This window comes from Myxocyprinus asiaticus, chromosome 36 (assembly GCF_019703515.2).
Source record: "Myxocyprinus asiaticus isolate MX2 ecotype Aquarium Trade chromosome 36, UBuf_Myxa_2, whole genome shotgun sequence".
Taxonomy (NCBI): Eukaryota; Metazoa; Chordata; class Actinopteri; order Cypriniformes; family Catostomidae; genus Myxocyprinus; species Myxocyprinus asiaticus.
In genome coordinates, this window is record NC_059379.1 from 17,204,085 (window position 1) to 17,229,412 (window position 25,328).

Sequence of the window (25,328 nt, forward strand, 5' to 3'; positions counted from 1 at the left end):
CATTCACTTCCATTGTAAGTGCCTCACTGTAACCTCGATTTTTTTTTTTTTTAATTATTATTATTATTATTATTATTTTTAAAGAAGAGGGACATGTCGAAATAAATGTTTGTGGTAATCATTATGTCACAAATGCTATCGACTGAGCTTAACTTGTGTTGAACTCAGAATATTCCTTTAATGACTGGGGTTGAATCTGAAAACTAAATGTTAATTTTCTGTAAAAAAAATAAATAAATAAATTTCAAGATCTCAATTAAAACCACAAATTTTGGGCTATAACTTTTGCTCTACCCCAAATGATTGTTTTAAGGCTTAGATATTAGGGTAAATAAAAAAATAAAAAATGTATTGTAAGCTCGTGTTTTGTTTTGTTTTTTCAAAACACATTATTTATTTATTCATCATCCAAAACCAGTTTTCAAATATTGCATGTTTAAAAACAAAAATCAGAAACTATGAAAAACATGGGGGTTGGGGAATCTGTGCTCAGTTCCCTTCTTTTAAGAGGAAGCTGACTAAAGTGATAACTATTTTAACCTCCACCATTTCAGCAATTCAGATGTGTGTACATTAACCAAAAGCGGTTCTGCTGACTGGGGCAATCTGAACAAAAGCCGATGATTTGGAGCAAATTGCGCTAGCACACTTGGACACATCTAGTCAAATGAAGAAAGTCACTGAACACACAATGCATTCCAACAGCTGTTCATATGGAATGTTTATTCACTGCGGTTGACACCAAAAGCCATGTTGATAAGCCTTCAGCTCATAGTAATACATCAACGGTACTTAAAAATGACCAAAGTTGGTGGCTAGCTAAAACTTTGACCACTGGTTGTGTTAAGCATGACAGAAAAATACTAATTGCACATTCCTTTAAGTTTGGTAGCCCGACACCTTAACGTAACATTATATGAATTAGCGTAACTGAAAATTAGATACAGTATATAAATATAGAGGTCACTGTGACAAATAAATCAAAATAAGCATTACTTTTTCATCTTTCCGAGGCAAATGTGTTCAAACAAACTGTAACTCTCAGGACATTGTCTCAAATTAGACTTATCTTATCAAGCAATACAAAAGATACCTGAAGCCTCCCTAACAGCAGTCTATATGTGTTAGTAGGGCACATACACAGATAACATGAAGACTGCTAAATAAACCATATGTTGTTTCCTCATTCATAATGTCCTATAAACATTAAACTAAAATTATACAATCAAGTAATTGCATCATTGCAGCTATTTTCGGTTGAGCGATATAGTTCTCTTTTTTGAGAGTCGCTAACAAAGTACGTCAAGGTCATTTGACACCATTCCACTTCTCTTTTGAGGAGAATGCTGCAACATGATGAAATCATTCACAATTCTTACACTTCATGTTGTAGTCATTAAGGTTGCCACAGTGCTTCCTAATGTCTTGAGATGTGCCATTCACTGTCAGTCAACTGCACTAGCTCATTGACCACATCAAGCAAATTGTAATGATGCTTCCTTAACAACCTCTGATTAAGCAACTGGTTACTAAAACCCATCTCCTGCAAAACAGCCATCATGGAGGCATCATCACAGGCTGGGTCAACAGCAGGCTGCTGAGAGAGAACCAAACAAAAATCAGTATTAGTATAACAAAGAATGCAGAAAATCCAGACTACACCATGCATTGTGCAACAATCATGCTGCATTATCTAATAGAAAAACATTTTGCATGCAGTTGCTTTCTGCATAGAAGTCACTGTAATATAGGTCTTGTTAAAAATAAACACAGCAATGTTTCCCTCATTAGAACACTGGTACACCTATGTGAAAGCATTGTTTGTAAATATTGTATAGTTCTGTGTATAGGCAAATATTTAAGGAAAAGTTCACGCAAAAATGAAATTCTCTCATCATTAACTCACATTCATTCCATCCCAGATGTGTGCGGCTTTCTTTCTTCTGCAGCACACAAACAAAGATATTTAGAAGAATATCTGGTGGTGGGGACCAAAATGTTGAAGCTCCAAAAAGCACATAAAGGAAATCCAAAAGACTCCAGTGCTTTAATCCATGTCTTCTGAAGTCATTAAATCAATTTCAGGTGAGAACAGACCAAAATATAATTCCTTTTTCACTGTAGATCCTGACATCAGCAGTCCCTTGGCGAACATGATTTCAAGCCTCATTACTCTTCCTAGTGACATCTAGTGCTCTGTGCATGTATTAAGCACTAGAAAGTGTAATCGAGCTTGAAATAATGATGGTGCCTAGAGAGTGCAATGGCAAGATACAGTGAAAAAGGAGTTATATTTTGGCCTGTTCTTGTCCATAATCGATTTGATCACTTCAGAAGACATGGATTAAACCACTGGAGTCGTTTGGAATACCTTTGTGCTTTTTGAAGCTTCAAAGTTTTGGTCACCATTCAGTTTTATTGTGTGGACTTACAGAGCTGAGATATTCTTTTAAAAAGCTTTGTGTGTGTTCTGCAGAAGAAAAAAAGTAATAAAGTAATACACATCTGGGATGGCATGAGGATGAGTAAATGATTTTTGGATGAACTATTCCTTTAAGTCTACAATCTATTTCTACCAGGAGTGCCATGCACTGGTGAGAGAAAAAAAAAAAGTAACACCTTTGCAGCTGTGCTTTGGCCTGTGAAGAGTGCTTTATAAGCAGAGGCAGCCACAGAGAGTGCTCCCTTCACCAGCCCCTCTGTCAGACCACCATGATGCACACTGCAGAAGTATAAAAACAGGAATAGAAACTCATATCAAAAGAATGCTCGTGTGGCAGCAAAACGGGATGACTGGAGAGATCTTTAACAGTTATGAAACAAAACTATGAGGAAGATAGCTAGAATGATGTGTGGTCGACCACAGAAAAGCACTGTCTTTGTCTGCAAAGCCATTTCCTCTCCAGTTGCACACAACTTTACTGAAAGTTGAACTATGTAGATGTCTTCAAAATCTGATCTCATTCGCTTTTCTGAAACATTCTGATGTGAACACACGTGTGAGTAGTAAAGGAGCTCAGAGAGATAACTTCACTGTGTGGCTTTACCTGAGATCCTGAGAGCTGCAGGTCTCAAAGGCACTAACAGGGGCCTGTAAATGAGCTGATCTGCACCCTGGTTGAAGCAAAAACAAACGAAACATTTAAGATGGCTCTAAACTACACAAATGCTTCTACATCTCACATTTGCCACTATGTTTCCTTAGAAAAACATACCCATTTTATTCACTTTGCAAGCACATGATGCATATAAGATGGTAATAAAATGTTTCTTGGTAACACTACAACCTGGTGGTTATTTAAATTTCTTTTTCAGGCATGAACATTGTGTAGAGGATGCACATTTGCCCTCAGAAAAGAAATTTTATTTTTCACCCATCGAAAATATGATTCACATTTGTTAGCGCGTAAACTTGGATGTGGATGTTGTGTATACTGATGCAATGAATGCAGCCACTATATAGAATACTGGACAACTGGTTTTCATACATTTTTATCATAGGTTGTATTCGTGATATCCAAAACTAAATATCTACCTATCAAGTGTTTTCTTGCTTGTTTTGTTTTTTTAAACATTGCCTTCATAATGCATGTAATCACAGGTTAAAATATCAAATACAGTCTTACTGATCACCTAAATTAATCATTTTGTTATGACACAGCAACGGTTATGAGCAGTTTAAAAAGATTCTTAAATAGTTTTTCCACAAGCGACACAACTGAGTCTAGCAGACGACTCACCACTTGAGTCATCCTCAGGTTGGCATGATATGTTCTCCTCAGAGGCCTCTGGTCCTAACTCAAGATCATGAGGTCTCACTGATCTGCAAAAGAATCATTAGATGATTACAAAAACATGCCAGTCCATGCATAATATTTTATGTAACAATCCACATAATAGTAAATGATTAGCAAATTCTCTCTTTTTTTTTTTTTTTTTACCTGTGGGTTTGAAGAGATGGGGGAGGTGACAAAGTTATGGGTGGAGGAACCATCTCTGGAATTAGAGGGGGAGTATCCAGTATCTGTGAGGTGCAGAGCATCCTGTTCAGGCTGCTTTGAAGAGCTGAAACAGAGGTGGGTTCCTCGACCTCTCCTTCAGCAGTGCTCAGGATCTGCGGTGCCTCTGGCTCGTTGGTGAGAGGGACTGCAGGCTGGGACATTGCTGAGCTATACATCGATTCTCCCAGGGGCCTGGAAGTATCGAAGCAGTCAGGCAGGATGACAATGTAGTCCTCTGATGAGGCAGAGGACACCTGGCTGCTCACCTCATCCCACTCTCCTGCCTCTTCCTCTTTTTCATGTCCCTTATTCTCCACTTCCTCTTCATTCTCCTCCTGCACAGCTGGGTCGGTGTAGAGGTTTTCATTTGAGCCAATCAGTGCCTCCAAAAAGACTGTGGGGGAAAAACCCATGTGTGAACTGAAAGATACAGCTTAAAAAGCAGGGAAAGCAGATTTATTTTTAGAAAGCTAGAGTACAAGGGTACGCTGAATTTACAGTGACTTCAGCAGAATCTGTTCACCCAATAGCAATATGAAAAAAATAAGGTATAACATGCACAAGAAATATGATGTAAAATAAAAAAAAAAACTTTCTGTAGAGTGGTGCATCACCTGGCATGACTGGTTCCTCTGTTATGACTGGTTTTGGCAGAGGGGCTGGATCCTCAGGCCTGTTAGTGATTGGCAAAGGTCTGTTATTCTTTGCCTGTAAAGATCTCTCTTGAAAGCGTGCAGGGTCGTGAACTGCAAAATAATTAGAGCCATTGGACACTCTTTCAAGAAATTCACAGATAACAAATAGATCTTAGAGTCAATTAAAAAAGAAAGTTATTGGTGAAGTGTGTAATTCCTGTGCCACTAGCGTCACCAAACAGAATGGAAAAAGTCATGACTGTTTTCAAACAGGTTTCCTGAACACTGCCCCCATCTGCCATATGGTTGGGCAAACAGAAAGTCCCACCCCAAACTCACGCCATTGGTTGTGTCAATGTTGCTATGTCGGGATACTCAAACAGAGCCACAGTGTTTACACTTTTCAAGGGAATCAACTTACGAATGGCATACTTATTTATAGCTGTCTCTGCAAATTACACTTGGATAAGAGAAAACAACATGAAAAAAAAATTACACATATCACCACTATACTCTGAGCACTAATACAGCGAATGGAAACACACCATCAAGCCTGCTGAGTTTGGGCCGAACCCTGCGTTTAGGCTTGCGTTCTGGTTCCTCCTCCAGAGTGAGAGAACGGATCACAGTCTCGCATACAAACTGCGTCCCGCTGATGTCTTCATCTCCTTCCTCATTGGCTAGAATGTCCAGGGGCTCATTCTGTCTCTGAGGCTGCAACACTAACAGAGAGCAAGCCACATCAATATACAACTTCATTAAAATGCTGTCCATGTTCCACTGCTTCATCTATCATTCACAAAATCTGAACATCTGGTTGTAAAACAAAACAAAAGTCATTATTACTCCAAGTACATTGTCTCTGCTATTCTATGAAGTTTCAGAAGTATGAGAGAAAACCAAAAATAAAAAAGTGAATTCTTTAGAGTCAAGGTACTCAACAGGTAACCCGTAGGTGGCATCCAGCCCATCAGCACTTTTTTGTGGCCTGTGACATGCCTAGTTATGAATTTACGGTGTATTTATTCCAGACAGACATCTGCATATTATTTGTAATTTATTAATTATTATGCAATTATGTAAATTATTAATGACATCTTTGGTGCACACACCCTTGCGTCTGTGCAGATGCAGCAAGAATTATTCAGGCTTTAGTCACGGTTTCATTTTCATCCATCCATTACTGTTCAATGATGTTAAGTTCTAAAGTAACTTTATTCACATAGAATATCTACAGTGGCCTCAAAGTATTCGGGCACTTAAACCACCCTCAAAATGAATGAATGGCATTAAAATAGATAACTAAATCTCAAACCAAGTAGCATTTCCTTAGATTTCATTTAAGAAAGATTGCACAAGCACACTCTGAGTTGGCAAGCAAAACATTTCATAAAAAGAAGTATGTTAGGTCAAAATTAAGACAAAAAGTTTTGTTGACCAGCTGGTTAAAATTAATTGCGAAAATAGCTGAGAAACATTATGCATGGTCCCTCCTGGCTTCACTCTGCTTAAGGGCAACTACATAGGAACACAGCTATTTAGAATAACAGAAATGATCTCTAGTGGCTTTTAGATGTAATTACTATATTAACAACAAATCATTAGGTCCCATATCTTTGTGATTTTCAGTGACAATTCCAGATTGCTTAGGTCCTCAAACCTTGAGTTTTTTTCCCGCTTGAATATCCAGCCTTGACTTTGTTTAGTCCCCTTCCATGCTTTCCAAACAAGGATCCATGATGAGGAGGTGGAGAAATACAGTGGGTCATATCTGAAGAGATTACACAATTAGTATTAAAAAAAATTGACAAACTAAATATTAATCTAACACAGAACAGACCCTGAGGATACAGTACACTATATAATTGTGTCTAGAATAAGGCCTTACCAGCTGGAGTGTTGGCTTGTACTTTCACCAATTCTTCCACAACGTTTTTATCCAACAACTCAAATGACAACAGATCCTGAAAAACAAGACTTTGGACATTAGTTGGGCACACATCACATGAACTAAAGTAAGGAAGTGTTGTTGTGCCTGGCCTATGCAAGTACCTGTGCTGTTAGTAAGTCCACAGAGGGGATGTAGTATTCTCTCCTGGAGCTGGTAGACACTTGAGCATTACAGTCCCTGGTGTCTGACCAGAATATCCCCTCTTTCCCCATTAGACAGAGATCAGTACTCTACAAAAGAAGCTGAAGCTATTGGTGACTACCTCAGGAACTACAAACTGTTTTAACATTCTGTTGATTAAATTGTTTCTTTAACCCTTAAATTGATAGTTCACCAAAAAAAAAAAATAATAATTGTGTCATTATTTACTCACCCTCATGCCACCCCAGATTTGTATGCCTAGATTTTCTTTCTTCTGCAGAACACTGCAAGTGAATGGTGACCAGAACTTTGAAGGTCCAAAAAGGACATAATGGCAACATAAAAGTAATCCATAAGACTCCAGTGGTTTAATCCATATCTTCAGAAGCTATATGATAGGTGTGAGTGAGAATAAGGACAACATTGAAGTCCTTATTTACTGAAAATCTACACTTTCACTTTCATATTCAGCCAACTACTGGTTTGGGATTGTCAAAGGTGGAGGCTGATAGTAAAAAAGGACTTAAATATTGATGTGTTTATCACCCACACATATTATATCGCTTCTGAAGACATGGATTTAACCACTGGAGTCTTATAGATTACTTTTATGCTGCCATTATATCCTTTTTGAACTTTCTGAGTTCTGGTCACCAATCACTTGCATTGTATGGACCTAAAGAGCTGATATTCTTCTAAAAAGCTTCATTTGTGTTCTGCAGAAGAAAGAAAGTCATACACATCTGGGATGGCATGTAAATGATGAGAGTGAGTAAATGATGAGAGAAATTTCATTTTGGGGTGAACTATCCCTTGAAAAATGCAATGGAATTGGAACATTTTTAATCATTAAGGTACAAATGTGATTCCGTTTAGCTGGTAGTTAAAAGTTACTCTTCACTCACCAGTGTTTTGCTGGATTGGGAGTTGAGTTTCTTCCCTGAGCTTGGCACGACTACAATGCTACACCACACTCTGGGCCCAAACTGCACCCCACAGTGTGCCAGGCGCCAATGAGAAGTGTAGGTGCCCTCCAGCAGGGGTGCCACAAACGCCACACTCACCACACCAACCTGACCCGGTTGCAGAAAGGGAACTGCAACCTCTTTTTGCTCCCGTGATCCCAGGGTCAGGTTTCCCCACATAAACTTCAACTGCAAAGACAAACACACAAGCACAGATGCAAACATAACAACATTATTCCCACAACATATGTGAAAATTCCAATGATGACCAAACCTCTAGTGAGCTACAAAATGTATCTGTTCGTCATAAGTACCTTGGTATCAGAAGTCCAGCTGATGTTGCCAGTGTTCCTCATCTTCCAGTACTTGATGAACTTGGTGCCCGGCTCCAAACAAGTGCCATCTGGTAGATTCTCATCCAGAAACAAGGCAGTCATTGTGGGCACCAAGGTGGAGCAGGAGACCTTGGGACCCCTGGTTTGAGTGCACAGAGGATCATCAGAACATCTTTGTTTCAGCGTCTGTCTTTTCCTTGAAGCTCATATCAAAAAAAGTACAAAAAGGACGTAATACATAAAGGCAGCGGGTGTATTTTGAGGTAGTTCCATCCACTTGCCAGCGATAACTCAACTATAACAAACAATGTGATAATCTTGATAATGATTGTTCTGGGCTGGGCATGTAGGTCACCCAGCCCTGACCCCTCTCAATGTGGCCCTTACTCTGGACTGGAAGTTTGAGGGTCTGGGCACAGGGCCGGAGCTGGGGCTGGTCCTGGGCCTAGAGACAGGGCAGGAGCGGGGGCAAGGCCTGAGCTGCCGGTCCCATTGGAGGCTCCACTCCACAGCAGACCTCGCTTCTCCAACCTCAGCTTCTTCTTGATCTCCTTCACCTCTGCCTTCAACTGCCTCCTCTCAGCCTTCAGCCGCTGTCTCTCTGCCTTTCGCACTGTCCTGTCACCCCGTCTCAGAAACCTGAGTGAGAACGAACCAAAATGAATAAAAAGTCATATGGCAAGTGTAATTATTCCACTTCATTAAGAAATCAAAAATGCATTCGAGATCATCAACCATTCAACTTATGTACAACAGTGGTCCTCAACTAGTGGGTCGCAACTCAAATATACTGTAGGTTGCAGGTCTGTTAATACAATTGCATATTGTTGTGCCTATACAGCTCGTGGTAATATTAATAAATCGCAATGTTTGATTTTAAGTGAATATTTGTTTACTTTTGTACAATAAACAACATTGGTACTGAGTTGGGTCGCCACTTGATGTCCAATGTAAACAATCTGGTTCCTGAAACTAAACCAGTTGAGAACCACTGATGTAGAAGACAAAATTCTGACTATTGAAGAAGTGCCATCAGTAAGCACTGCAGTTCAGAGAATCTTTGAGCACAAACTGTTTCTTTTGGCTTGCCTGGGTTCTGGAGTAACTCCACGTTCAGGAACCGACAAAGGAGTCCTTGTTCTCTTTAAGTTATGGCTGGGATCATGTTTATGACTACACGGCTCACATAAGATGCAAGATGGACAAACACTGCACATAGGAGAGAGAAATGTTTTATTTCAAGTATGTACATTTTATGTCTTGCAATTCCATTCATAGGAGATTACCTCTGTGTGTGTTTATTAAACATCCTTGAGGAGTGTTGACACACTAAACAGTGGCAACGTTTCCAGTGTTGGGCCAAATGAGGGCATGCTAATGCAAGCCAGGGCCAGTTGCATTCCCACTGTCACTTCCGGGGCTTAATTGTGCCTTGTCTGTGCTTATTCGGGGGCCAACAGCCAATGGCCTTTGGCCCGCCGATTACCCTTGGCCCAAAGAAGGCCAGCTGGGGATTGAGGTGGGGTCAGTGTCAAATTTAGCAAGATACTCATTCTGTGTTTCATTCAAGTCGGATGTGGGATATTCCTACTTGATATCTCAGATCTCAGTCCATAAAGAAATTCCATTGCCAGATGCTTGGAAAATCAGGTTTAAACAACCAAAACTGCAGCACTCCTGTTAGCTTAACAGGGGTTTGACTGTCACCAGAGACATCTACTAGCAACCCAACTGATAAACAATGCTGCTATGCTAGCATTTGTGCTACAGGTGTACAATCATCAAAAGAGAGTTTAATTTACCGTGTTTTGTACACCAGTCTCTGCAAACATTTGTTAAACATGCTTTAATATCTTATAATGCAGGAACTTTCAACTCATTGGTTGATACAATTTAATAAAAGTGAATGTTTTCAGTGCATCCGGAAAGTATTCACAGCGCTTCACTTTTTCCAAATTTTGTTGTTACAGCCTTATTCCAAAATTGATTAAATTCATTATTTTCCTCAAAATTCTACAAACAATACCCCATAATGAAAAAGTGAAATAAGTTTGTTTGAAATCTTTGCAAATTTATTAAAAATAAAAAACGAAAAAAAAAAAATCACATGTACATAAGTATTCACAGCCTTTGCCATGACACTCAAAATTGAGCTCAAGTGCATCCTGTTTCCACCGATCATCCTTGAGATGTTTCTACAACTTGATTGGAGTCCACCTGTGGTAAATTCAGTTGATTGGACATGATTTGGAAAGGTACACACCTGCCTATATAAGGTCCCACAGTTAACAGTGCATGTCAGAGCACAAACCAAGCCATGAAGTCCAAGGAATTGTCTGTAGACCTCCGAGACAGGATTGTATCGAGGCACAGATCTGGGGAAGGGTACAGAAAAATTTCAGCAGCATTGAAGGTCCCAATGAGCACAGTGGCCTCCATCATCCATAAATGGAAGAAGTTTGGAACCACCAGGGCTCTTCCTAGAGCTGGCCGCCCGGCCAAACTGAGCAATCGGGTTTAGTTGCCTTAGTCAGGGAGGTGACCAAGAACCCGATGGTCACTCTGACAGAGCTCCAGTGTTTCTCTGTGGAGAGAGGAAAACCTTCCAGAAGAACAACCATCTCTGCAGCACTCCACCAATCAGGCCTGTATGGTAGAGTGGCCAGAAGGAAGCCACTCCTCAGTAAAAGGCACATGACAGCCCGCCTGGAGTTTGCCTAAAGGCACCTGAAGGACTCTCAGATCATGAGAAACAAAGATTAAACTATTTGGCCTGAATAGCAAGCGACATGTCTGGAGGAAACCAGGCACCGCTCATCATCTGGCCAATACCATCCCTACAGTGAAGCATGGTGGTGGCAGCATCATGCTGTAGGGATTTTTTCAGCAGCAGGAACTGGGAGACTAGTCAGGATCAAGGGAAAGATGAATGCAGCAATGTACAGAGACATCCTTGATGAAAACCTGCTCCAGAGCGCTCTGGACCTCAGACTGGGGCGAAGGTTCATCTTCCAACAGGACAACGACCCTAAGCACACAGCCAAGATAACAAACGAGTGGCTACGGGACAACTCTGTGAATGTCCTTGAGCGGTCCAGCCAGAGCCCAGACTTGAACCCAATTGAACATCTCTGGAGAGATCTGAATATGGCTGTGCACCGACGCTCCCCATCCAACCTGATGAAGCTTGAGAGGTCCTGCAAAGAAGAATGGGAGAAACTTCCCAAAAATAGGTGTGCCAAGCTTGTAGCATCATACTCAAAAAGACTTGAGGCTGTAATTGGTGCCAATGGTGCTTCAACAAAGCATTTAGCAAAGGCTGTGAATACTTATGTACATGTGATTTGTTTCGTTTTTTATTTTTAATAAATTTGCAAAATTTCAAACAAACTTCTTTCATGTTGTCATTATGGGGTATTGTTTGTAGAATTGAGGAAAATAATGAATTTAATCAATTTTGGAATAAGGCTGAAACATAACAAAATGTGGAAAAAGTGAAGAGCTGTGAATACTTTCCGGATGCACTGTATCACTAACTTTGTACATCTCTGGGTGCCGACATGTTTGTGTGACATCACGCACCTGCATCTCGGCAAAAGAAATTGCAGACACATTACAAATCCATTAAGATGCACAATAGACAAAAGCGGTGCACAAAGGAACAACTTTCCATGGTTCGAGATCATGGACAGTGTGCTGGGACATCGTCCTGCTGTTAGTGGAGAGACCACCTGGGACACCATGGCAGTTAAAGTCAGTGAGTTGTCAACGGTCACTTATCTTGCTAGCCAGCTAATGTTTACATTCAAATATAAACTTGATATTCTAGATAACATGCGTATTTGGTTTGGCTTGTCAAATGGGCGGGGTGTGTGACATTTGCACTAGGGCGGCATATTAAGGGCAGGTTTTAGGGCAATGCTGTTGGGCTTTTGGCCTGATGGTGGGAATACAGAACGATTTTGGTCTTGTGGCTCGAAGTCCGAGGCTACTGGCTCCAGCTGACCAGTTTATGGCCTTAGCTCGCACTGGCCCGATAGAGGAAAAGTGGCTAGTGTATCAGCAAGATTTCTAAAACAGGGCCTAAGCTTCAGGGCGTTCTCACCTGCACTGATATCCTCCCCCAGTGGCTGGTCCTTTACAGCTACTGCAATTTGGAGTTGAGCTAGAGGCCCTTTGTGCAGTAGAGCTAGCAGGTTTCTGAGTGCCAGAGGTGCTTGGCTCCTCTGCTGGAGGATCTGAGGCCCTGTGTGTGCAACACTGGCCGGAAAACTCACTACACATTCTGTCCACCACCTCCCGAACCACTTGGTCTTTGAACTGCAAAGTGGATTGAGAACAATTTTTAAACAACAACAATTTGGACCAAATTCAAGAAATTATTATTTTTTATTTTTTTTTTTTTAAATAAGTCTCTGGTTTTTAATAAGTGATAAAATAATTACATTATTTTCACAAAACAATGTAAAACACAAAAAGCTATAGAAGAAAAAGCCCTCATTTTTAAAAGTACAGTACCCTGTCCATGTAGGATTTGAACCATGTTGGCACTGCTTCCTCTTCTGTTTTCATCCCTTTGTTTTCCTTGGCCACAACCTGCTTATAAAGGACAACAGAAACTGGTTTTCTCAGTCTTAAACTGTCTCACTCTACAACAGGCCCAGCCCAAAATTATTAACAAAATTTTATATTATGATATGCTTTAAATAATAAATAACTTGCACTTGCAGGATGACTGGGGTTTCACTTATATTGTTAAATCAGTTAAAATATTTAAATGAATAGTTCATCCAAAAATAAAAATAAAAATCTCTCATCATTTACTCACCTTCATGCCATCCCAGATGTGTATGACTTATTTTCATCTGCAGAACATAAACAAAGAATTTTGGAATAATATCTCAGCTCTGTAGGTCAGAACAATGCAAGTGAATGGAGGCCAGAACTTTGAAGCTCCAATAAGCACATAAAGGCAGCATAAAAGTAATCCATAAGACTCCAGTGGTTAATTCCATATCTTCAGAAGCAATATGATAAATGTAGGTGAGAAAAAGATCAATATTTAAGTCCTTCTTTCTATAAATATCCACTTTCACTTCCACATTCATCAATTGTTTTTTTGGCAATTCACGTTCTTCGTAAATATCGCCACTGGCCAGGGCTGGTCAAAGGTGGATATTTTTGGAAAAAAAAGGGACTTAAATATTGATCTGTTTCTCACCCACACCTATCATATCGCTTCTGAAGACATGTCCTGTGTCTCAATCAGCTCCCTATTTTGTGAATCAGTATAATGTAAACACGAATTCAGGCACTGGCAAGGATGTTCATCCACTGAACACTGGGACACTTATGACTCAATCACCCACGACACGTTAAAGAGCTGGTGCACTGAAGTACAGATGTTATTAATCAGAACCATCACTGTATAAATGACACTACCGTTCATTTTCGTTGAAGATATTCAAACGTACAGTGTTATTATAACAGAAAAATGGCTTACATAAAGAAATAAAATATATAGGAGTGTATTTTAAACCTTGTTTAAATCACTTTCATTGTAATTATGAATGAAAGACATTACAAACAACATCTTTTATAAAGAGGAAATAAGGCTTGGAATTCATACTTTTACACTTGTGCTCGTCACCTAACCACCTGAGACTTCAGAGGACATGACGACATTTCCGGTAATGGAACATAGTCAGCAACGATGCTCCCTGGTCTTAACGGTGCAATTTTTTAGGGAGCGAACGTTTCAGTGCACTGGAATGATTTTGTGATTGAGACAGCCCTAGAAATGGCTGACTCTCTGATCAGTGCCCTGACTAATGAACTAGGGTGCCGATTGAGACGCACCCATGGATTTAACTATTGGAGTCGTATTAATTACATTTATGCTGCCTTTATGTGCTTTTTGGAGCTTCAAAGTTCTGGCCACCATTCACTTGCATTGTATGGACCAACAGAGCTGAGACATTCTTCTAAAAATCTTTATTTGTATTCTGCAGAAAGAAAGAAAGTCATACACGTCTGGGATGGCCTGAGGGTGAATAAGTGATTAGAGAATTTTCATCTTTGGGTGAACTATTCCTTTAAGCATAGTCTATGCTCACTTTCAGACAACTAGATTTTTCTGTTAAATTTTTAAGTTTGTAAACTGCTTACCGAGTCCCGCTCGGGAGTCACCTGGGTCTCCTTGTCTGCCATCTTGACTCTTGCTCGATACGGAGGAGCTGGTCTAGGATCTATCTTTAGATCCTTCAGCTCTGCCTTCACTGCACCACCTTCTGCCTGGCCCTTCATCTTATAGACATTCATGTGTAGCTGATTGGCTTGCTTAAATGCACTCTAAATTAGAAGATTAAAGAATGACAACATCTTGTGTAAAGCCTGGACAATTTAATCATGACGATGACAACAAACAAAAGCACAGACTGAAAACAGCAATGGGCTTTATTCGAGTACACTAGCTTATGCATCATCTAAAAGATTTAAAAATATACAATGTACGTATGTCCTTACCTTCAGAGCTTCTGTGTATTCATCTGTGATGTTAACATAAGAAAAAAAAATTTTTTTTAATATAATTCACTATATATATATATATATATATATATATATATATATATATACACATACACAGGTGGCCAAAAGTTTGGAATAATGTAAAGAAAGAATACTTTTGATACTTTTATTCACCAGAGTGGCATTCAACTGATCACAATGTATAGTCAGGACATTAATAACGTGAAAAATTACTATTACAATTTGAAAAAAAAAAAATGTTCAGAACTTCTTAAACTACTTCAAAGAGTTCTAATCAAAAAAATCCTCCACGTGCAGCAATGACAGCTTTGCAGATCCATGGAATTCTAGCTGTCAGTTTGTCCAGATACTCAGGTGGCATTTCACCTCATGCTTCCTGTAGCACTTGCCATATATGTGGCTGTCTTGTTGGGCACTTCTCATGCACCTTACAGTCTAGCTGATCCCACAAAAGCTCAATTATCTGTTGTCCAATGTCTGTGTTTCTTTGCCCACTCTAACCTTTTGTTTTTCCGTTTCAAAAGTGGCTTTTTCTTTTTTGGATTTTCACCCAATTTGGAATGCCCAATTCCCAGTGTGCTTTTAAGTCCTCGTGGTCGCGTAGTGATTCGCCTCAATCCGCTTGGCGGAGGACGAATCCCAGTTGCCTCCGCGTCTGAGACCATCAACCCGCGCATCTTATCACGTGGCTTGTTGAGCGCGTTGCCACGGAGACATAGGCTTCACGCCATCCACGCTCAACTCACCACGTGCTCCACCGAGAACGAACCACATTATAGTGACCACGAGGAGGTCACCCCATGTGACTCTACCCTCCCTAGCAACTGGGCCAATTTGGTTGCTTAGGAGACCTGGCTGGAGTCACTCAGCACGCCCTGGGATTCGAACTAGCGAGCTCCAGGAGTGGTAGCCAGCGTCTTTTACCACTGAGCTACCCAGGCCCCCAAAAGTGGCTTTTTCTTAGCAATTCTTCCCATAAGGCCTGCACCCCTGAGTCTTCTCTTTACTGTTGTACATGAAACTGGTGTTGAGCAGGTAGAATTCAATGAAGCTGTCAACTGAGGACACATGAGGCGTCTATTTCTCAAACTAGAGACTCTGATGTACTTATCCTCTTGTTTAGTTGTACATCTGGGCCTTCCACATCTCTTTCTGTCCTTGTTAGAGCCAGTTGTCCTTTGTCTTTGAAGACTGTAGAGTACACCTTTGTCTGAAATCTTCAGTTTTTTGGCAATTTCAAGCATTGTATAGCCTTCATTCCTCAAAACAATGATTGACTGATGAGTTTCTAGAGAACGCTGTTTCTTTTTTGACATTTTTGACCTAATATTGACCTTAAGACATGCCAGTCTATTGCATACTGTGGCAACTCAAAAACAAACACAAAGACAATGTTAAGCTTCATTTAATGAACCAAATAGCTTTCAGCAGTGTTTGATATAATGACAAGTGATTTTCTAGTACCAAATTAGCAATTTAGCATGATTACTCAAGGATAAGATGTTGGAGTAATGGCTGCTGGAAATGGGGTCTGTCTAGATTTGATCAAAAATGACTTTTTTCAAATAGTGATGGAGCTGTTTTTTACATCAGTAATGTCCTGACTATACTTTGTGATCAGTTGAATGCCACTTCAGTGAAAAAGTACCAATTCCCTTCCGAAACAGCAAAATCTGTACATTATTCCAAACTTTTGTCTGCCAGTGTGATATATATATATATATATATATATTTAAAATCAATAAACTGTCAATTTAATTTAAAACAAACCTTGAATATTTATGCACACCTGTAAAAGTAAGAAGACAATATCAATAGAAGTACCTTAGACAATAACAGTCTCCGTGCTCATACATTATTTGTTATAATGATATAATCAAATGATATAAACTCATTGTTAAATTCACATTGTTTACCTCCTCGTTGTCCTCGTCAAAATATTTCACTTGAAAATGACACAACCCGAAGGTAGTTTTAATCTAAAGGTTATAAAGAAAACACTAATGTCAGCTAACCATGTAAACAAACACCATTATTAACTGCAGATTGCGCAGAATACTTCTAATAAAGACACCAGAACGTTACAGTCTATACAGTAGATACAGTAGAGTTAAAAACAACATTTCCCATTTACAAAATGTCATCTGATTTATGGCCGAACAGAAAGGTCAAGATCAAATGATGACAAATTTTGTTGACATTTATATACCACTGGGATCTAGATAAATGACCTAATTGACATATATGTTAAGACGTATCTTCTATAAAAGGATCGTGTGTTTTGACTGAAGGTTAAACGTCTCATATCCCCCGCTTTAAGGTTTGTTTATGTAGGCCTCGGCTACGGCCTTCCAGGACCAAGAAATGTAAACGTCCCCACATAAACGCCACCGAGCAAGGCTTAATGACTCCTTACCCAGGCCTCCACAGTCTCCCACTGTGCTTTGTTCGTGTCCAAGACGGGAAATTTCTTCACGTTGCCCCTGAAGTTCACTTTGACAGTGACGGGGAGGTTCATGACTGTGAGCCAGAGTCTGTCGAGCCGTTTGATGCGGGGATGTGACGCTCTAAATACCCGTGCTGATGTCAACACTGTTAGGTATCTGAGGTAACCGAGACTTTTCTTTCGCGTTCTTGTTTACATCGCTGGATTCGTACACGCCCCCAACCCATGTGACAGGAAGTGTCTCAGGTTTTCATTTGATCAAATTTTGGCGTTAAAAATATTAAAAGGGTTCACAGATGCTGAAAGTATTTTATGAGCTCTTGCAAGTGCTTATATCGTGATTCCACGAAATAATATTTCCAGAAGGAAAATAATAATCACGCTGTACAGTACAGACAAGAACAGATATGTATAAATACATTGAAGGGGTGTAATGTAAATTGAGGGGGAAATGGGCGTGTATAAAAATATTAAAAACGTTATCAAAATAATTATAAAAGGAAGCACAGAGCTTTTTATTTATTTTTTTATTTACTGAAGTGATACATTTTAGAACATACTGCTTGGTTTAATTAAATTAAATAAATAGGGTGATGTCAACTAAAGTGGGACATCAGGTAAAATTTGGCCAGATAAGGTTGTTAGTTCTTTAAAGATGCACTCGGTAATTTTTTCCTCATTAAAAAAGTTTTACTCTGTTATGGGACATTATACAGCAAGCAGTGTTCTTCCACACATTCCACGTACAGGCCACCTATGTCCTGGGCCTGGATAGACAGAAGGGAGGATGGAACTGATACAAACTTGAAGCCATTGGTCTGAGTTTGTTAAGGTAGGCAAGCAAATAATTTTACACAGGATCATTGGGGAAAACATAAGATTAATGGCCTGGAATGCCAACTGCACCTTTAAACTTAACAAGTTTATATGTTTATATGCAACTATTGAACATCTAAATGTAAGGTATCATGAATTTTGTCATGATGGTCTCTTTAAGAAAAAAAATTATATATATATATATATATATATATATATATATATATAAATATTTGATATATATATATATATCAAAATGTGTGTGTGTGTGTGTGTGTGTGTGTGTGTGTGTGTGTGTGTGTGTGTGTGTGTGTTTGTGTGTGTTTTGCACAACAACATATTTATTTGATGAAAAAGACTATTTAGTTGCTGGCCCATTTTAGCAAACCCCCATCAGCTTAAATGGGCCACTACAGTATGTTACAGCTAACTGACTTATAAGAGATGTTTTAAAGGTTTCTTTCAGTATAACAGCTCAAATAATATTGAAAGAATCCAATTCGAGTTTGGATGTGTTTTATTAGTAATGTATGATGCGTTATCATAAATGTGCTCAAAAACACACCCACCTCTCTCTCTCTCTCTCTCTCTCTCTCTCACACACACACACACACACACACACACACACACACACACACACACACACTCACAAACACTGTTATGAGAAAAAAATACATTTACACATATAATTACAATTGAAAAGAAATTACTGTTACATTATTACAATTGTCAAGACTGCTTATCAAAACAATAAGCAAAAGCACGCCATCCAATGGCGAAAGTGCTCAGTGTGGGTGCTCGACCAAAAAAGGGGAAAATAGCTTCAAAAGAAAAAGTCGGCACACCACAGCTCCAAAAATACAAAGCAAGACTCCTTATTAGCCATGCTGATGCTATTGCTATTGCTATTGACTGACACACACACACACACACTGCACACAGAATGGTAAGTTTATTACGTTTTAGTAGTAAGAGAAGCCGTTTGAACTTATTCTAACACCTACAATTCCACCTCGATCTCTCTCAATTCAGCCTTCCCCACAACACACATTTTAACACATTTATTTCGTAATGCCATAATACATTTCTAGCAATGCAATGCTATTAATTAAATCAAAAATAATTGTAAACAAATGTAAACTGTACATGTCTTTGTTCACAATGATGGCTTTTCTATATAGATTCAATGGCCCATTTTACCTGAACACAACAATAATGACACGGAGGTGGACTTCTGACATTTAAAGAGATCTTAGGCTTAAATATTTATTTATTTATTTATTTACATATTTTCACCATAAAATGACAAAAGAGACCAAAATTAACAAACAAGGAGCAGTGTAAAAAATAAGCATAGACATTTTAATGCTTTTCTAGATGAATTACCAAAAAGTGGCCCACTGCAGCTGACATCACCCTAAATAAATAAATAAATAAAAAGAATAAATATGTATAAATACATTTAATAAACGATGTTAACGTAAAGTGATCTATATAGATATAATAAAGATAAAGATAAATAAAAGACACAAACAACTCAATTTGTAATAATTTAAGAACAAGGAATAAAAATAAATAGGCCAATGAAAAAGAAATCAATTTTAAAATGAATACAATAGAAAGAAAAAATAATAAATAAATACAATTATATAAATAAAACGACAGTGCAAGTGCAGTCAGTAAAGATTATAGTAAAATACCCATTCTCTATTCAAAAGTCAATTATTTTTGTCCCGAAAGATTTGTAGCCTGCGCTTTATGTCTCGAAGTGTCGACGTCATCTAAAAGCGCGCCAGTGCCTTGTGGCTGACAGCAGTTAGTGAGCCACACGGTTAGTGAATGCTTTTAGGACAATCCCTTTCTCATTTATTGAATTTATACGATGTCTTCGCTTCTTAAAGTGGACAATGAGATCAAAACAAAGGTAAATATCCACTCGCTTCCCTTATTTAAATATGAAAGATTCAATATTAAAATGTTTGTAAATGTTAGCTTGCCAGCTAGCATGTTATAACGGGCGAGCCGGCTTGCGCGAGACACCACGCGAGTGTGTTAGCCAACTTCCACGCGCGCAATTGCTTTTAAAATCAACCCTGCCTTATAAACAACAATGCATATTTGAATAAAGTATCTGCTGATTATACACACGAAGGCTTCATTGGGAAGCCAAAGCTCTCACATAACGTGGCAGGAGCGTGGATGAAGCGTCTTTGTAGCACAGCAACATGTCGCTGCGGCAGTTAGCAGCGGGAGAAGCTTGTACTCGTTTCATCATTGATTTTGACATTAGCTGTATCAAACATACATTAAGAGTTAATCATGTTCGCAGGAGATTGCACTGAGGATTGTGAGACTAACTGGTCTTGGGAAATGGGAATCAGTTCAAATACATGGAGCATGTTGACAACATCCTAAAACAGATGTGCCGCCGGTTGTTATTTGTTTTCTTAAATTGCATTATATTTTAATTTGACATTACATGACTGAAAAACCGAGATCGTTGATTAGTTATCTGTTAGATTTTTTGCTTTTGTGGTTTAAAAGTTAATGAGTAGTTGTTGTTTTTCTTGTCTTGCTAGGTTGATGCTTTCAGGGAACGAATTACTGCAGAGGTGAGTTACTACACGGTATATTTAAGAATGTATTTAAATATTGCTGTGGTGACAGCTGACTGTTCCTTTAATTGAATTTAGGCTGAAGACCTTGTGGCAAACTTTTTCCCCAAAAAGTTGTTAGAGCTGGATCAGTTTTTGAAGGTAAGGTTGTAGAACATGATGCATTCAAGGAATTGAAGCTTTACTCACTATATAAAATACAATTAGTGTGCCAATTATTTGTCTCTTTCAGGATCCCACAATTAATATCCGTGAGCTGAAAGAAATTCATTCAGAGATCAACTTAACGGTGCCAGACCCAATTCTTCTTACAGACATCCACGACGGGCTTGAGGGGGTAAGAAGTCACTTTTAAAGGGATAGTTCACCCAAAAATGAAAATTCCCTCATAATTTTTTCACCTTCATGCCATCTCAGATGCGTGACTTTCTTTCTTCTGCAGAACACAAAGATTTTTAGAAGAATATCACAGCTCTGTAGGGCCTTTCAATGCAAGAGAATTTTGACCAAAACTTTGAAGCACATTAAGGCAGCATAAAAGTAATCCTTATGACTCAAGTGGTTTAATCCATGTCTTCTAATGTGATCTAATCGGTTTTGGGTGAGAACAGACCAAAACGTAACTCCTTTTTCACTGCACATCTTGCCATTGCAGTCTCTTGGCATGATCATGATTTCAAGCACAATTACACTTCCTAGTGCTGGACGCATGCCAGAGCGCTAGATGGCAACCGAGCTTGAAATCATGATTGCCAAGAAGACTGCTGATATCAAGATTTATAGTGGAAAAAGGAGTTACATTTTGGTCTGTTCTCATCTAAAATGGATTGGATCACTTCTAAAGACATGGATTAACCACTGGAGTCATATGAGTTACTTTTGTTGCCTTTTTGTGCTTTTTGGAGCTTCAAAGTTTTGGTCACCATTCACTTGAATTGTGTGGACCTACAGAGCTTAAGTATTCTTTTTAAAATCTTTGTGTTCTGCAGAAGAAAGTCATACACATCTGGCATGGCGATAAGTGAATGATGAGAGAATTGTCTTTTTTATTTCATTCTAAAAAGGTTATAAAATCTCATAATAGGACGTTTGAAAAGATTTTGTTTCAGCTGTATTGTGCAAAAAAATGGTTGTTTTAAAATCACATGTTTGTTTTGAGACAGTAAGACCAGCTAGTAACCTTGACATACTGTATTTCCTCAATAGCAAAATGCTAAAAAGAGGAAACTTGAAGATGGTGCAGGAGAAGACAAAGGTGAGTTTTACTGCCCAGATAATGATATCTTTAATCAGGCAGGTTTCTAAAGTAGATTTGAAAATACAAACTTTGATTTCTCTTTGTAGTTGGCGGGACCAAGGTCTTTGTCATGCCAGGTGGAATGATGAAAAGCAATGGCAAGCTGGTAGACCTAATTGAAAAAGTGAAACCTGAAATCAGAACTCTCATAGAAAAGTGCAACACAGTATGTCTATATAACCATTATCTCAGACACCCTATCGCTCATTAAAATCATGTTGTATAAGAAATGTCATTTTCTTTGCTTTCTAGGTCAAGATGTGGGTTCAGTTGTTAATCCCAAGAATAGAAGATGGCAACAATTTTGGTGTCTCAATTCAGGTACGGTGCTACCTTTTTTTTAGTTGTTTATTTGCATGTTGCATAGTAGGGCTGGGAATTGCTACAGACTTTCCAATTCGATATTACAATGATATTTCCTAACCGATAGTCGATATATATTGCGATATTACAATTCTGTAAGTATTGGGGTTTTATGATTTGATATAAAAATTTCTTAAAAGTATTTGTTAAAAACGAACTACTTTTTCTCAGAAAGAAATGTCTATCGAAGAACAGTTGTGTCTGAAATGACAATTGTTTCACTCTGTAATATGTAATTTGCAGGTAAAAGGTAGGAATGTGCAAAACTATCAATTGACCAGTCAGTGCGTTGTCTGAGCTAGGCGATTAGTTAGTGCAAAGGAACCTATGTAAGGCTGCATTGTCCATTTGTATTCAACAAATAAATATATACTATTTATTATTTTAACTTATCAAATTAATTTGGTTATTTTAGAATATAAAATAGAACACGTTACCATAGGCTATTACTATTGTCCTAATGATAATTTTGCAACATACAAATGGAGTAAACTTGTTTAAGAACCATTTCTGGGGCTGTACATGACACACATGACAATTCACCTGTAGTCCCAATGTCGTTGCATGTTATTTGCATATGCATCCTGAGATAGTCTGAGAGCATATGCAGCATTCTCATAGACAACTCTGTTCTTACAAACCGCTCTCAGATGACTGACAGAGGGGAAAAAAGTGAACTCACCAATTGCACGTGTTCTGCAATAAACGGTCGCGCTGCGCGTATGAGCACCAACGCGCAAATGAACTTATGAACAAAAAAGCAAATCAGACGCGCATTGCCGGCATTTCTTTTGTCTGTATTTCAAAATATAATCGGGTGTGTTTCCTCAAGCACGCGTCTTTGTGTCTAGTGGCATTTCTTGTCGACAGTGGTAGGTAAATGTGTAAAATTGCCCACTGCGCATGAATACTCTGGCTATTAGATTATAAATATTGTGGGGGCGCGACATGTAGCCTAGTTTACGGTATCCAACAGTTTGATAAGCCTTTATACAGCTAAACTATTTATTAAAGCAGTGTCAGACAGAATCTGCAGAATTCTGACAAATACTCTCCACAACACCTCTCAAATGAATGTTTGGATTATCGTAATAACAGGAACACTGATCACAGCAGAGGATTTTGACGTCTGACAATGAACAAACAGTGCTTTTAATGGCTGTAGCAGTGTTTGTATTAAAGGACTAAATGTAAAGAATTAAATGGTCAAAACTTCTCAGACAGAAAACCTGTTAGTGTGGAACTCTGCAGAAATGGAGCTTCATATATTTATGTATTAATCATAGTCGCATTAAGATAAACATGTTTTTTTTTTTTTTATTAATTTTTTTTTGGATTTTTCATCAGGGAGACGATTTTAAAATTGTTTGGCTCAAGAATCTAATTTTTTTTTATTTGTATTTATTTGTATTTATTTTTTTCAGCCCTATTACACATGCTGTTGCAGGAACTGGATTTGTTGTAGGTAGTGATCCCTCACATTTTGCTATTCGTTCTTTAGGGTTTAAAGACAAACGATTCGTAAACTCTACTGTCAGGGAATGCCACATGCAGAAATTGTCAGCCAGTTAACTTCTTAAATGGAGTTTTCATGCATTATTAGAGTCGTGACTTGCAGCCTATGATCTTTATCCACAGGAAGAGACCGTTGCTGAACTCAGAACAGTGGAAGGGGAAGCAGCATCTTACTTGGACCAGATATCCAGGTACGTCACCTTGAGTCGATGATATCAGACAGAAAGATTCACATTCAGTGGGCTTTATATTTTTTGCAGATACTACATCACGAGGGCAAAGCTGGTTTCCAAAATAGCAAAATACCCTCATGTTGTAAGTTGTATCTTCATTATGCATTACACACAGTATTTTAGTCAAGAATATTAAATATTCTATGTTTTCTCAAGCTCTGTTTTATTTAATATACTCTTGATTTATACTTGATTGATCTCTGATTCTAAATTTCTTTTATAGGAGGATTATCGTCGCACAGTGACAGAAATTGACGAAAAAGAATACATCAGTCTCAAGATTATAGTGTCAGAACTCAGAAATCAATATGTAAGTAATGGCAAAACAAAATATTTTAAATATGTAAATGTTGAAAATGACTGTCCTCCTATGTTGTGCAGTTAGTTTGGCAGTGGAAATAGTAAATCCAAGAGTTACAGTGTATATGCTGGTCTTTGAGTTGATATAACAGATAAAATGATAAATAAATTGCGCTGCAGGTAACATTACATGACATGATCCTGAAGAACATTGAGAAGATAAAGAGGCCGAGGAGCAGCAATACCGATGCTCTGTACTGAGACAACCTTCCACTTTCATTCTTGGCCCCTTATTCCACCCTCTGGAGCCTACAGCTGGTTCTAAAGCAGTCCTGTCATCCATTAAAACCAGGCCAAGAGAGTCCTGCTCAAACAGGCATGATAGAACATGCCACTGAAGCTAGTATTGAAAAATACGGTTACTCGTTTTAAACCCTTTCAAATTAAGCCCTTTTTTTTTTTTTTTTCTTAGCAGACAGTTTTAATGTATTAAGGCAGAGCCTGAACTTGCATCTCAAGGAAACTGTCTCAAATTTATTTTTCTTAATTTAAAGAAACATTTCAAAAGTGGGTGTTTTTTTTTTTTTTTTTTTTTTTTTTTTTGCAAAGCCATTATTTCTGAGCATCTAGGGTAACGTGATGGTCGGTTTCTCCAGTCGAGAAGCTTTTATTGATGCTGTATTTCACTCAAGCAGTTTACATTGTTCATCTGAAATGTGCGTGTAGGCTGAAGTGGAAGTAAGGCAGTTTATGTGCAAGATTTTATTTGGAGTGTGAGCTGACAGTTATTACATGATGGAATACATAAGGTATTTTCCTCTGTAATGACAGATTCATTAAATTCTGGAAGCTTTTTTTGGTTCTTTTTGTCCAGTTTTAAGAGCGATACATTTTGCTGAATAAACTGTTGTTTTACAATACATTTAAGGCACTTCTTTAACTGATGTTCTCACTTTTTATTTTCCAATGTTTTGATGCAGCCCATTTATACAAGTAGGTGAAATTTGACCCAACAGAAAAATACTTAAAGTAGAAGCGGACTCTTTCAACATGTCATTTTATTAGAGCATACTGCAAACTGTGGTTTACTTCTGTAGAGTGCTGAATTGGCTAGGAGTACACTCACTGATTAAACCAATCAATTACAAATGCAAAGTCCAGAGGAA

At 38.4% G+C, this 25,328-nt stretch overlaps 2 protein-coding genes across 4 annotated transcripts; one reads left to right on the plus strand and one right to left on the minus strand.

Moving 5' to 3' along the window:
* Positions 1–706: 706 nt before the first annotated feature.
* On the minus strand, positions 707–17,226 carry LOC127426985 (next to BRCA1 gene 1 protein-like). 3 transcript variants are annotated; one of them, XM_051674245.1, is made up of 21 exons: positions 16,994–17,226; positions 16,494–16,556; positions 16,348–16,366; positions 14,554–14,576; positions 14,197–14,379; positions 12,547–12,624; positions 12,134–12,348; positions 9,118–9,237; positions 8,416–8,667; positions 8,008–8,167; positions 7,634–7,882; positions 6,689–6,817; positions 6,525–6,600; positions 6,297–6,407; positions 5,182–5,358; positions 4,616–4,747; positions 3,942–4,395; positions 3,741–3,823; positions 3,048–3,114; positions 2,620–2,722; positions 707–1,597 (listed from the first exon to the last, which is right to left on the minus strand). In XM_051674245.1, exons 1-21 carry the CDS (start codon positions 17,093–17,095, stop codon positions 1,418–1,420), a joined length of 2,976 nt encoding a protein of 991 aa, XP_051530205.1. In that variant the 5' UTR covers positions 17,096–17,226; the 3' UTR covers positions 707–1,417. The 3 variants fall into 3 exon arrangements, with proteins under 3 accessions (XP_051530205.1, XP_051530206.1, XP_051530204.1); XM_051674246.1 differs by having other exon boundaries at positions 707–1,594; positions 12,547–12,627; XM_051674244.1 differs by having other exon boundaries at positions 12,547–12,627.
* Positions 17,227–19,632: 2,406 nt separating this feature from the next.
* On the plus strand, positions 19,633–25,084 carry LOC127427003 (proteasome activator complex subunit 3-like). Its single transcript, XM_051674280.1, has 11 exons — positions 19,633–19,763; positions 20,419–20,451; positions 20,533–20,595; positions 20,687–20,791; positions 21,661–21,709; positions 21,799–21,917; positions 22,004–22,072; positions 23,753–23,820; positions 23,890–23,944; positions 24,086–24,172; positions 24,343–25,084. Exons 1-11 carry the CDS (start codon positions 19,722–19,724, stop codon positions 24,421–24,423), a joined length of 771 nt encoding a protein of 256 aa, XP_051530240.1. The 5' UTR covers positions 19,633–19,721; the 3' UTR covers positions 24,424–25,084.
* The last annotated feature ends 244 nt before the right edge of the window (positions 25,085–25,328 follow it).